Raw genomic sequence first — 14,687 nt, 5'->3', positions numbered from 1 at the left:
TTTCCTCTCCATGTAGCGCAAAATGCGGGCTAGTTCCATCAAAGAGGCAAATTTCACTCAATACTCGATCTAGAGAGGTTTTCTTGTCTTCTGGATTGTGCTCAAAATTACAAGACTGCGGAGAACATTGGTAGACGTAAACTTGAAAATGGGTCGACTGTTCAACGCCGGTAATAAAAAAGAAGTAAAGAAAAAATAAAATATTTTTTTAAAAATTGCATATACTATTATAACTATAGAATTTTTTATTTTACTACTGTACAAAAGAAGTTAATTAATTTGCTGTCTTTATTGCCTCTCTCGCTCTCTCTATTGCATTAATGTTCTTCGGATAACAAACTTCTATGAAGAAATAAATGAATAATAAGCGATTGTTTACAGAGTGTACCATTCTATGTCTAATGTTCTCTTAAAGCAAATCTTTATATAAATGCAACACTAAGAAAAACATGCTTTTTTTAAACTTTTTCTCAAATGGCTATATTGCCTTGGAGTTTACTTTCAAAATTATACTCCATAAATATTGATAGAGTTCTTATAAAAAAATATCAACATTTAGGTTTATTTTTTAGAAGAAGATCCGTCTTTTGCTTTCTGGAAAGGGGGGAGAGTAGCGAACGTTGCATTTATATAAATGCGATTACTGGTAATTTTTTTTTAACTTTGATTTTTTTTCTACATGCATCTGTAAATTCATTTACTTTCTAAATAGTATTTTTTTAAAAGGTTGTATACTTCTTTAAGTACACTTATTAATATCTTACAGACAGCAGTGTAGTTTATTGATATTTGTTAGAGAAAAAAAAAATAGAAATTCACCAAATCTTGAATTCCAGGAAAATGATTAGTTCAGAAGTTTAAATAACAGTCATTCTAAGTTAATAGTAAGTAACTCAATTTAAGCCTTTATGTTAGATTAACCATAAATTGCTTAAATTATTTCTTTTTATCCACCGTAGAAAGAATCAAGAATGCTTTTGTTGCTGATATGTACAGAATAAAATTGTGTGTAATAATCAATCCTTAAATAAAAAAAATAACTTTGATTACATTTAAACATATTACAATCATACATAAACTTGGTATTAGGTTAATATTTTAATATTTGCTTCCTCTCTTTTCATTCAACTGTTTAAAAAATTTTCTGGTAACACTTCAATGTCCCGGTATTCATGAGTCATGAAAATGACAGCCAGAATAATGACAAATTTGCCATTTTATAGCATTTAACTTCACTTTAATTTAACATTTTGGCTTAAGACGTTTACATTCCGCAGAAAACAACAGGATCTCTTGAAATAACTCAGATAAATCTATGTAGTTTATGTTATTAATGATTTCAAGAAGACAGGAAAATGACAACACAAAAACCTACTCACCTTGAAAAATTTTTTGAAATAGATTTTGAACCAGAAAATTGGTTCTTTATTGATGCAACAAGACATGTTCATATAGGAGGGTATCTAATCAATCTATTAACATAAGATATTGATTGCTGGCTTTATCTATTTTGGTTATAAACCACTAAATAAAAGTAGGCAGGAAAATGACAGATTTTCTTGGGACAAACAAATTATTGACAGAAAAAATTAATTTAAACGAAGTTTTTATAAATAATACCCTCTGCGTACATTCTAGAAATGCTCCCAGTTGAGATAAAAAAAATTAGATATTGAAAAATTTATGTGAAGTTTTGAAGCTAGATATTATTGGAAACATTGTTTGGGACATGCCAGGAAAATGATATTTTGTTATTCAATTAAATTTTTTAACTATTCAAAACAGTCAATTCTAGTGCAAAGTCATTTCAAAATGCTAACAACAATGCTATTTATTAATTTCCTAAAAAAAAGTTCTTTTAGTATTATAGTATTAGATCTTGGAGCAAGGGACAGTGAATTGTCACATTTCGTGAGAATCACCCATATATATATAGCTCAACGGCAAGAGGATTCTAACTCGTGATCCGTCAACCGAGGATATTTTACGTCGATACTGTGGCCAGTGCAACCCGGGAGCAGAATTTGTATCATCCAGCCACCACTGGGATTCGAACGTGGGTCACCTCATTGGGAGGCGAACTTTCTATCCCCTGCGTCACCGCGGCTGTTTATATTTTTATAAACAATCCGAAATCCGAAAAAAAATATTTATATTCCACGAAAATATGTTTTTGTGTCTGGTTGTGTAATAGCATATTTGAAATCTCCCCTTTGAGCCATTAAGATTGGCAATTAGCTCGTGATCATCAGAACTAAAGTTACTGTGTATATGTGTCTTTGCACCAGTTTATTTCGTTTAAAAAGTTTAACTTTCAGTTCACATTTACAGGCGATGAGCGTGTGAATCAGCATGTTGAGTTGGCGTCCGTGCAAACCATGTATGTTCGATGGCATAACAAAATGCACGATATTTTACATTCCATGAACCCACACTGGAATGGAGAGAAACTGTATCTCGAGACAAGGTAATTTCCTTTCAATTAAATGTTTTGTTCTATCCAAATTATGATTTCTGCTATGCGCAAATAACGGTAAACAACGTAAATAAAGCACAAATAAGTGCACAAAATCCTACAAACTATAATTTAAAACCAATAACAAAAATAACGGCATAAGTGTGGAAGCATAGTATTTCAGAAGAAAGCACGAGATAAACAAGTTGCAATACAGAAAAAAAGAATGGTATAATCAAAGGGAAGAAGAAAAAGTAAGAGCAAGATAATAAAATGAAAAAAGGAATAAGAAATTACGAAAATAAAAAATTTTTTAAATCTTCCTTTCAATGTCTTTTTTCTTCCCTTGATCTAACTAACTTATTCCACGGTGCTTGACTCGTTGTCTCTTTACACATGTTTATCTCTTGCCATTTTGTGTTATGGCACTGAGGAAGGTTCTTGGTAATAGAACCGAAACTATAGTATGCCTGTTTTTGTAAATAAAGTACATAAATAAAGTACAAGCAATTCTACAACTGCTTGTACTTTATTTATGTTGTTTATCTGTATTTAGTACTCAAATGTGATGCTTTCATTGATTAAATTTGAATTGCAACTATGACTATTTGATTAGAGGACTGAATACAGTGTTTGAAAAAGATCATTTTCAAAGTGGTTCCTTTTAAGTTATTTTAAAAAAAAATATTTTCCAACCACTACAAAATTTATGACAAATTTAATTTAACCAATAGAGCGAGTTCAAACGTGATATTTCTCTAACCAGAAATCGTGTTATGAACAGTCTGAAAAGAAAAGTAGCGTCCTTATTTAATATTTGTATATTTTTGAAGCGAATGATTGTTGCAGTTAATTTACGTCGCACTAGAGCTGCACAATGGGCTATTGGCGACGGTCTGGGAAACATCCCTGAGGATGATCCGAAGACATGCCATCACAATTTTGATCCTCTGCAGAGGGAATGGGGCACCCCCGCTTCGGTAACTCAACGACCTGCACACGAATTTGAAGCGAATAAAGTTTCCAATCAGACAATACCTTTACCATTTCAGTTTCTTAGGAATAATGATAGGCCGGGACAACCTGGTCGGTAGGGTGTTGTGCCCATGTCCGATAGTTCGTGGGTTCGAACTCCGCCGGCCAAAGACTCCCCGTGCAGTAAATGGTGACTGATGCACGTTAAATCTGTCGAGTAGCAAAGTCCTCCATGTTCCCATAACAAATCAAAACCTCTGGGGGTACTGGTTTGGAAATCGATCGTTCTCTGATCCGGGTCAAAAATTACTATCTGCGGATGAATGAATGGATGCATGGGTTCGCACTATAAACGGGTGTGACGTGTGTGTGTGCGTGAAGACGAATTTTTGGCCGTAGATGGCGCCACTTAAAAACAAGAAACGCACCCTCTGCCTTAAATTTGCTCTGTTTCACCAAGAGGGCTTGCTAGTGTGGCAAGTAGCATTAAAAACAACAACAGGATTAATGATTATTTAAATATTTTGGATTACTTTTAGATCCTTTTCTGAAAGTTCATCGTTTAACGAATTTTTTACCTCCATTGCATAATTCATATCCACATAATTACGTTATATTAAAAAAAACGGAATAACAAATATTTATTTATTGCACGTTCACAAAAACGAACTTAAAAGAAATAATTCAACTCTTTTGTTTAAAAGCTGTACTATGTCTCTCTTACAGACGACTTGTAACAGCTTTGCAGCAGTACATGGTGTACAACGAATACTTACCACTATTGGTGGGTCGTCAGAACATGAGGAAGCACAAACTTTACGTTGATTCAGGATCCCTGTATGATGATGAACTCAGCCCGAATATGTTGCTCGAATTCAACACAGCTGCTTTTAGGCTGCACAGCATGGTACCCAAGGAGACCAGCAAGTTCCATCCCAATATATCGTTTGACCTCTCCTATTCCTTCTACTGTCCCCTACACAAAGGGCAAATAGGTTCATATGTTGGAGGATCATGCGAAGTACCCTCTCAAAGAAACGACCCTTTTATACAAGATGACGTGAAAGGTTTTTTATATAGGTAAGTGAGTCGAAAAGCCTATTATAAAGCCAAATTTTTTTTCTAGTTACATATTTTAGGGATTTGGATTGATTTTTAAAATGAACTTCATTAAGCATATTACCTAAAATTGATTTGATTTTTAAGACTATTTTGTTTAATGGGATTTTCAAAATTCTACCTTCTGTCAATAACTGGTGAGAAACTTGGATTCATAAACTAACGAATTTATAAATTATGCGTTCATAACTGCAAATAAACTCGAGGAGAAATCATGAAATGAACGAACGCACAAGAGCTGTCCAATGTTGGCATCTCTTCTTGAACCCACGAAAACCTTTACTGTTACCCATATTCGTATGATCCTTACTTTTACTGCTCTTTTATGTATTTATTTTCTGAAATTATTATCAGATGGCTGAGAAAATCGTAGGTGAAAAAAGCTCATCGACATTTAAAAAGTAATGAAGTATATTTACCATGGTAAGGCAAATTTTACGAGCACCCTACTTCTAAATTTTAGAACATGTTATGATTTATTTTAAATGTAGAAATAATAATATTTTCAAAAAAGCTTTTAAATAAAAACATTAATAATTTGCAAGCTGATGATGATGTTTCGCTATACATTAGAAACTTCACTTTTTATTAACACTCTAAAGTATAATTTATTCTTCCATATGTACTTCATATTGAAATATCGCCTTCTTCCAGTTTTTTGAACATAGCTATTCATATTGAAACTTCATGCTCACTTACTTTCTTAGAATTGAATAAAACTGTATCAAAAACTTCCCATACATATCGATATTAGATTTCAACAAACCAAATGCAAAACTTGCCCGTTTTACCGTACCTAGATTTTAGAATCTAACGTTCCAAATTTAAACTTAATATGCACTGTGAATCACAGAAATAATATTGAAATCTTGCCTTATACGATTCTTTTTAGAATCTAACAGGCCATGCAAAAATCTAATCTGCTCAAACTTTTTACAACTCAACAAATTAATCTTGCCATGACCTAATTTTTAGCAGATTTATGAAAAAAATCTTGTCTGTATCGAATTTCACTGAAAAACGCATGTCTCGTGTCAATCTTATATGCATTCATTTTAAAAAGATCGAATGAATCATAAATTTTTCTACCATGGAATTTTTTTAAATCGAATGAAATATTTTGAAATTAATCTTGTAGCGAATTTGAAGTAGGATTTATAGAATAAAAATTAAACAGTCCGTCAGTTAGTCATGGATGGGTGGTGGGAGTCGTGCGCTCCACCATTGCAAAACCAACGGCATAATTTTGGTAATAGGATAACCTTTACTATCCAGCCAAGCGGGGTACCCATCGATCTGAAGCTGGGTGGGTTTCTCAGGATCTGACGTCAATTCTTCGCTCAGTGCCTTTCACCGCTCAGCCATCGCGGCTAGAATTTATAAATTACGTTGGATATATAGAATACCTTGAATTTATAGATTAAGGAGAATTTACAGACACGATTGGAGTTTATTATGAAACCTTTGCTCTTCCAAATTATCAATACCTTTAAATATGAAATCATTTCAGAAGGAGATTCAGAAAAGCTGAACTGTATTTTTATTTCAGGCCACCAGGCGGGACTTATGGGGATGATATGGCAGCGCTAAATATTGTCAGAGGAAGAGACCACGGACTACCAGTTTATATTGATATGGTAAAGAATTGCTCAAATGGGAAAATCAAGATAACAGAATTTTCCGATTTATCGAAATTAATGACTACGGAAAATATCCGTTTGCTCGAGAGCATATATAGGTGAGTACAGTTTTAGATCAATTTTATTTGAAAGTTTTACTATCCATTCAAGACAGGTGAAAAAAGTGCTTCCCTATGACCAGTTTGCTCAAAGAGTACTCAATGGACCGGGCGATTTTCCCTTAAAGCCGAATTTCATTCAAAAATTTATGTAAAATCATTACCACAATTAAAAGTGCAGAAATGCATAATTTATTATCTTTGATAGTACTTGAATATTCTGTAATAAAATGTCCTCGATATTTGCAATAACAATTGCACAACTGACCCAAACACACACAAAATACTATTTAGCAAACCTCAAACTGCAGATGCCAACAAAAACCTATAAACACTACAGGCTTTCTCCACTCCGTCAGGATATATTTTATTTTATAACCGTCGTTGAACAGCCGAACCAATTTTGGGTTTACGACTAATAATGCTCAATTCCGTAGTCTTGTCATTTTAAATCCAATCCAGGAGACCAGGGAATTTCTGGATCTAGTATTGAGAGAAATTTGCCTTCGTGGAGGTCATTTTAATGGAACCAGCCCGCATTTGGGTGACATGGAGAGGAAAAACCAGGAAGCCTCTAATGGTTAACCTGAAGGTAAAGGGACTCTAACCTATGATCCGTCTACCACTGAGTATATTTTACGACAGCACTGTGGTCGGTGTGAGCCGGGTGTGAAATTCGTATCGACTAGCCATCGCTGCAATTCGATCCCGGTTCACTTCATTGGAAGGCGAACGTATTATCCCCTGAGCTGTCACGGCTCCCCTGAGAATATAAGAAAAAAGTCCAAAACACAGTAATTGACGTGCTTCATCCTCTCGAACGAAAGGAAAGCTTGCATTTATGTAAATACCCCAGATCAAGTTTTTTTTTAAAAAAATACCCGTAAACAAAAGAGCATATTGAGGGTCAATCCTCTGTGTTCGAAATTCGAACGAACTTCAACCGCCATTTAATATTGTTTAAAAATTGAAATGAAATTTTCCTTATTGAATTCCCGTCCTTGTGATCATGCTGACTCCTCTCTGAATGAATACTGATTTCAGGTTTTCAATGTCTCCCTTCTTTAATTTTCTCTTGTGTGTATGTACCAGAAACAGGTTTTCATATGTTACGTTTACTTGCATATAGTGCCGCTTTGAGGAGAAATCCTCCAGGCTAAAAGTCTGGGGCTGTCTGCTACTATGGTAACATACGAGAGCACATTTCTAATGACGATGAAATGGAGGAAAGAAGGTGTCGATTGGTTTACTCACGACGACCTATGCCGAGATTAAGACATAACTATTCACCCCACACCCCTATTCGAAGTGTCCTTTTCTCGTAACCACAGCATCCGCCACTATGCGCGACGGGTGTCTGGAGGAGTTCTCCTGAAAGCCGCACTATACTTATTATCTTACTAGGATTTTGTTTGTATCACCAGCTTGGAGCAGCAAAGCCACATCCAACTAGTATACCTTGCTTCGATAGACCTCAAATGGACAATGACATAATTATTCGAATGTTTTTATCTAGGAATGTTTTTATTCGAATGTATTTCCTAGGGACGTGCGGGACATAGATCTATGGGTTGGCCTGATATTAGAGAGAGAATTGAAAAATGTGGTCACGGGTCCAACCGCTGCCTGCATATCATCTGCCCACTTCCATCGTATGAAGTATGGAGACAGCTTTTTCTTTACCCATGAAAATGGAAGGTATCCCTTCACTAGAGGTAAATAAAATTTATTTCATTCTTCTTTTATACGACAAATTCTAATATAAACTAAGAATCTGCATTTATAAATAATTATGAAATAGTTGTTACTCTGAATGAACGAAATGGGTGGTTGTTGACTTCCAACGGTGAATGTTGATAATCAGGGGTGATTGTGAGCCCAAGTCAAAATTCCGGAAAATTTCTTGAATTAAAAAAAAAAAAAAACAGTTTAAATTGAAAAAAAATTTAAACAAGGTTTTTTTCCTATATTTCTTAGTTTACTTAAAATATATTTAAAATTTTGCACATACCTATACCATTTACACATAGCTATGATGACCTGGAGAGGTAATTAAAATTTACAAATATGTCTTTCTTTCTTGAGTTTATGATTATAACAACTATTTACTGATAAAAAAAGAATATTAATCATGAATATAAGCTTATAAAGTATCTCTCTGGCTCTCCCTTACAAACAAATAAAATAAACTGTGTTTTTAAGTTCCACCTTTGAAAATTTCATTTCCAGAAACTTCTGTGATAAATGATATTTTGAAACGTCTGGACCTACGATCTCCGGCAACTTCCAGATCACTGTTAGCGAAAATTCCGGAAATCCGGATTTTTTCCGGAGCACAATCACCTCTGCATAATACCGTAGTCTCTTTGGTAAATGTCCGAAATATATATACTAGGTCTAGCGAAGCGCCACTACCCGGTATGCCCTACACTGACGCTTTTTAAAGGTCAAGTGCCACTGCTCGATACTCCCAACACTAATTTTTCTCCTAATATATCCTCAGCAGATGTTAAAATAACGAATAAATATAATCATATAACGGAATAAATTAATATCAAGTCGGATATAACAAATTCTTCGGACATTCCCCAAAGCGACTATGTGATTGTTGACATCCTCTTAATTTCGGTCACTCACGGTAACACAGCATATATATATATATACACTGAAGAGCCAAAAAAACTGGTATGCCTGCCTGATATGGTGTAGGGCCCCCGCGAACACGCAGAAGTGCCGCAACATGACGTGGCATGGATTCGATCAATGTGTGAAGTAGTGCTGGAGATAATTGACACCATGAATCCTGCAGGGCTCTCCATTAACCAGTGGGAGTTGGAGGGGGTGAAGATATCTTCTGAACATCACGTTGCAAGGCATCCCGAAAATGTTCAATAATGTTCATGTCTGGGGATTTGGGTTGCCAGCGGAAGTGTCTAAATTCAGAAAAGTGTGAAGGTTAAGTGATGTTTCTTCTAATCTATCGTCTGTAAGTATTAAAATATTGAATAAATATAAATATATCAAATAAATATAATATTAACGAATGAATTAATATAAAATTGGATATATCAAATATTTCGGACATACACCAAGCGTCTACGTGAATGTTGACATTCTCCAGATTTCGGTGTTTCACCGTAACATACATACATACAAATATATATATATAGAAGAAAGAAAAGAATTGGAAATCAGAGATATATATATATATATATATATATATATATATATATATATATATATATATATATATATTATATATATATATATATATATATACATATATATATACATATATATATATATATATATATATATATATATATATATATACATATATATATATATATATATATATATATATATATATATATATATATATATATATATATATATATATATATATATATATATATATATATATATTATATATATATATATATATAATATATATATATATATATATATATATATATATATATATATATATATATATATATATATATATATATATATATATATATATATATATATATATATATATATATATATATATATATATATATATATATATAAAATAATAACAGGGCTACATCCCTGCTATCATTGTTTACAATTAGCTTAATTAATTCAGTCGTGAACCAATTATTCCTTCATTAGTTTGATTGACGGGTATCAGGGCTAGAAAAAACTCAGAAATTTTACCCGTCCCCGAGGGCATGTAAACTCTCTTTACACACATAGTATCCCCAAGATATTTTGATCGCGCTGATTGGCTTTCTCGGCATTGCCTTCTGTTACGCCTTTTTGTAGCTCCTCCCCTATAGCATTTCTCCATAGTTTGTCCCCAAAATGTAAATCAATCATAAATCAGTTCCAGTGTTTTTCTCATACTAATTTTATGACAAATGTTAAAGTTTTTTTAATATTAATGCTATGAATTTTAGGTGAATGCAAGGTAAACTATCATGTTTTGGTAAAACATCAAATTAGTATAATAATAATTATTAAACATAAATTAAAGTTTCATTAGCTAGCTTTTGTGTAATATATATATATATATAAGAATTGATTAATGTTCAAATTGAATAGCATTGTGAATATCCTTATGCACTTAGAAATTAAAATTCTCTTACTTAAATTTATTAAGTATGATTGCAGAACCACTCAGTTAAGTTTGAAATTATTATATGAGATTTTAAAATGCATATGAATAAATTTTTAAAATTATGTTTGAAAAAGATCTCCTCATATCTTAGAGGATGATATTCTAAAATGTTAAAAAAATTTAAAAATTGTAGAATTTTTTGAAAAACTCCTTTCACATTTCTCCTGCGCCACTTTCATAAACGCACTGTGGGGACAAACAAATAATTTCCTGCGCTTAAATAATAAAAAAATATCTATACAATCCAATAGAAATTTACTAGAATTTAAAGAGGGAATATTTTGTAAATTTATTCTTTAATTACTCATGGTATTAATTTAATGGACAATTCATAATCATTTACTTTTATTTTGATGGGAATTATGCAATCAAAAATTAATAAAATAAACATCTTAAAAGACAATTGCTTGATTTCTTAAATGTCAATTAATAGTTTTTCGGTATTATAAAACATTTAACAAAAAAGAAAAGAAACATTAAAAATAAGTTATAAATAGGTAGGCATAATGCATATCTATTAGTTTTAATTTATAATAATAGATGGCGCCACTAATAAATCTTAAATTAAAAGTTTTATAATTTAATTTTAGTAATCCACAAGAAATAAATAAAATATTAACTTAATTCGATGAACATTAATTTAATTAAATAATTATCAAGTGAAAACTATTCAGTTTTCATTTTATAGTGAGTATAAGAATTAAGTAAGGCAATCATAAATTTTTCAATAAATTGGAGGGATATTTCGAAGTTATTCAATAAATTAGAGAGATATTAGCTTCATAAGAATTCATGTATGTAATAATCATAAATGTAACGAAAAAAGCATTTTCCATAAAAATTAAATACAAATTTTTTCTTAAAATAACTAAACTAGTTATTTACCTACAAACAAATCTTTGTCCATGAGGTTTGGAAGTTCTAGAATTCCATTTCGCATTGGTAAGTTCCCCAAATTCCATTACCCATGGTATTTGAGGAAATATTTTTTACTTCATTTTTAAATGAAGAAGGCAGTTTCTCTGTTGAAAAAACTGACATTTCAAGTTTGTACACAAAAACTGGAGTATAAAAATCAATCTATGCTGAAAATAACAAGCATGGCAAAATGAAATAGTCATACGTCACAGATGACGTTGCCGAGAAAGCCAATCAGCGAGCTCAAAATCTCTTGGGGATACTATGTGTGTAAAGAGAGTTTACATGCTCCCCGAGGACGGCTTGTCCAACAATGTACCCGTCCTCATTTGAAACTAACCCGTAGCTTCTAAATAAATAAATATATAATTTTCTCTTATTTTTTACATTTATATAAATTGCACAATGAATTAGTAGTTACTAGGACTACAAATACTAAGATTACATTGCACAGTAATAAAAGAAATACTAGGTTACTAGTAACCTTGCATTTCTTTTATGAAATAATTTATTTCTTCTATGAAATAGTTTAAATGACAAAGGTCAAGTTACCTGGAATGTCAATCTATCCGAGGGTACTGCGATTTTTAAATGAATCTAATACGACGTTTGCCAGTTCCACAATCAAGCCAATGATTTACAGAGGTTTCTGCACAGAAATCTGAAACGGGTTTTCCATTTAGGTAGATGTTCATAATTGCGTTTAACGCTTCTTGTTTAAGACCAGTGCGTAATGTGCTTTTTCGTCAGTTCATTGCTGCAAAGAACCTTCCAACTGCAGCAGTTCTCCCAGACAGAGAAAACATCAATTCCACCATGAGCAGTATGTTGCTGTATTGTGGGTCACTTTGCTGCATTAGGTCTTTATAGATAGCTTGGACTTGGAGGGCTGAAGTTTTCTGGTGTTTAACGATGTTATGTATTTTAAATTTTAATGACACCCATTCTTGAGAAAACTTTTCTTTATCTACTCCTTTAAAAAAAGCAAGTAAAATGTTCAAGTAACATCTGCATGTTTTGGTTGCCAAAAGATTTCAGATGGCCACTCGGTGAAATCAAATACACGAAAATACGACACAGGAGGTTCTTGCAGCTGTTTGAATCTAGTATCTAAAAATTCAACAGTACTATCAATAAAATCAGCTGCAATTATGGGATCGATATCCTCATCACAGTTATCTATTAAATTTTCATGTTCCCTTTGGTAAAATCCCGGCTGAGATTTCAGTTCAACTAACTGTAGATGTGCAAATTCAAGTTTGCTGGCAGCTTCAAATATTAGTAGATTTTCAGCTCGATACATCTCGGACAAAATGCCAATAATAGATAAAAAAATCCAAAAGAAACAATTGAGTTTTTTTTTAAATTTATCCGATCTCAGAGTCTTCAACAATTTTTTTGCAGTAGCACTTTCTTTTTCGCTACGTTGAGCAATGTCTTTCAAATGAAGTAAAGTGGCTTCGAAGTTCAAAACCAAAGATTTTAAGGCTCTAGCTTGACTAGCAACCCATCTAATATTTTGTAGTCCTCCGTATTTCAACAATTTTATTTCCAGCATTTCAGCAATCTTAGCTAGTTCCCTTTGACGTTTTGGGGACCAGTGGTAAAGGCTGAATACCTGTTTAACAGTGGTGTCAAATATAACCATATAGTATTTCTTTTTCTTTGTGGTTTCTAACATGTGGTTTATGCAAGGCACTACTATTAGATGTGGATATTTTACTTTAAACATTGCTTGAACTCCATTATAAAAACCCATATTTGTTGCAGCTCCATCTAAATTTAACCAACCAGTTTTTTTTCTAACTCTGATTCAGAAAGGCCAATATCCAATTGACCTTTTAAATTGCTCTTACAGATTCCTTCGCTGTCAGCATTATCCACTGCGACGAAACCTGCCAATTTTGTCACTGATTCACCATTTTGGACGTATCTCACATAAATAGCTTCCTTCTCAAGAGCACTTCGATTTGTTGATCCATCTGCTAGATCTGTTATGAAATTTGCTTCATTAACTTCATGAGCTAACTCACTCTGCAATGTGTGAGCAATAGAGAGAAATAAAATTTTTGCGTGCATGATCATTGAAATAATCGTGTCCCAGGTCTAAAGTGTTTTTTATTTGCAGTTCACACAGACTTTTAAATTTTGAAAACGCCAAGTTTTCTTTCACAATGTAGTAAGCTGCATTAAATAACATTTTCATTTTCTCAAAATTAGCAGAGTTCATTTTTCTGACTGCTACTGCCATCGCCGTTTTTGCAGGATTGGATTTAGCTTTTACAGCTTCTTTGCATTTATTATGACACTTGCTGACATCATGCGTGTGGAGAGTTTCTTTACGGAACCCTTGTGCTGTTCCACCTGCTCCATTCAATAAAGGGCTTTTTTTATCCGCTAAATTAGGGACTTCTGTGCACCACTTGCAATACATTTTTTGTTCTTCCTCACGGAACTCCACCCATGGAAATTCTTTTTTCCAAATCTCTAGAAATGGTCGCTTTCTCTTCTCTTTGTCGTAAGTTTGATGACGATTTTCATTTTTTTCAATATCTTCGGATGGACCTCTCTTTTCTGGAATAGTTTTCACCTTTTTATTGGTATCGTTTCCGATTCCGCTATCAAAATAATTGCTAATGCTTTGCCGCCGTTTCATCTTTTTGCCGTAAATAATGCAAGTGGAGTCGGGTCGCTTTCGTTTTCGCTTTTTAAGAACCAGGGAAGGGAGACAAGAACTTTCGAGAAGACGAGTGACTGTGACTCAGACTGTCAGAGCAGTAACTCGAGGAACTGCGCGCCAGGATTTGAGGGCCATGATTGGAGGCAGCAAGGAGAAGTCAACAGTAACGACACGAGCTGGGTGGTACGTGATCAGAGGAATTGTTTATCCTTTCCTTAGAAGTCCAAATGCACATGCACAGAGCAACTTTTCTTTTGTTTACCATTAACGTGAGCATGGGCATTTGGTCTGACGAAGGAATTAACGGGATTTCGAGATTAGAGGGTCATTTTAGAAGTGAGGTGCTAGACTCTAGTAAGATAACAAAAATTTAAAATGTATCACAAACATTAACGGGAAAATGGCCGTCCGCGCGGACGTCGGATTCGAGAAATTCGTTGACCGCGGAGGATTTTTCACCGCCGAGGACGGGCGGTTTTTCGAGCCCTGGACCACACATTCCTTCAGGGTATAATCACTGTTTGTGCCTTCGTCATAAATAATAACCATGATGTTTAAGGTTGACCATTGCCCGGTACTCTTTGCACTGGTTTTCTTTAATGTTAAGAGACATTGCTCGGCATTCCCTATACAG

At 33.4% G+C, this 14,687-nt stretch overlaps 1 protein-coding gene across 1 annotated transcript in view; it reads left to right on the top strand.

The window, feature by feature from the left end:
• Nucleotides 1-14,687, top strand: part of LOC107451842 (peroxidase) — a 59,406-nt gene that overhangs the window by 40,993 nt on the left and 3,726 nt on the right. The window contains exons 9-12 of the mRNA XM_043049793.3: nt 2,332-2,467; nt 4,157-4,510; nt 6,099-6,287; nt 7,833-8,002. Coding sequence (XP_042905727.2) covers nt 2,332-2,467; nt 4,157-4,510; nt 6,099-6,287; nt 7,833-8,002 — 849 coding nt within the window. The remainder of the gene's footprint in view (nt 1-2,331; nt 2,468-4,156; nt 4,511-6,098; nt 6,288-7,832; nt 8,003-14,687) is intronic.

This window comes from Parasteatoda tepidariorum, chromosome 9 (assembly GCF_982258835.1).
Source record: "Parasteatoda tepidariorum strain Cologne lab strain chromosome 9, Ptep-v5.0, whole genome shotgun sequence".
In the NCBI taxonomy this organism is placed as follows: domain Eukaryota; kingdom Metazoa; phylum Arthropoda; class Arachnida; order Araneae; family Theridiidae; genus Parasteatoda; species Parasteatoda tepidariorum.
This window is presented reverse-complemented; position numbering and strand designations above follow the sequence as displayed.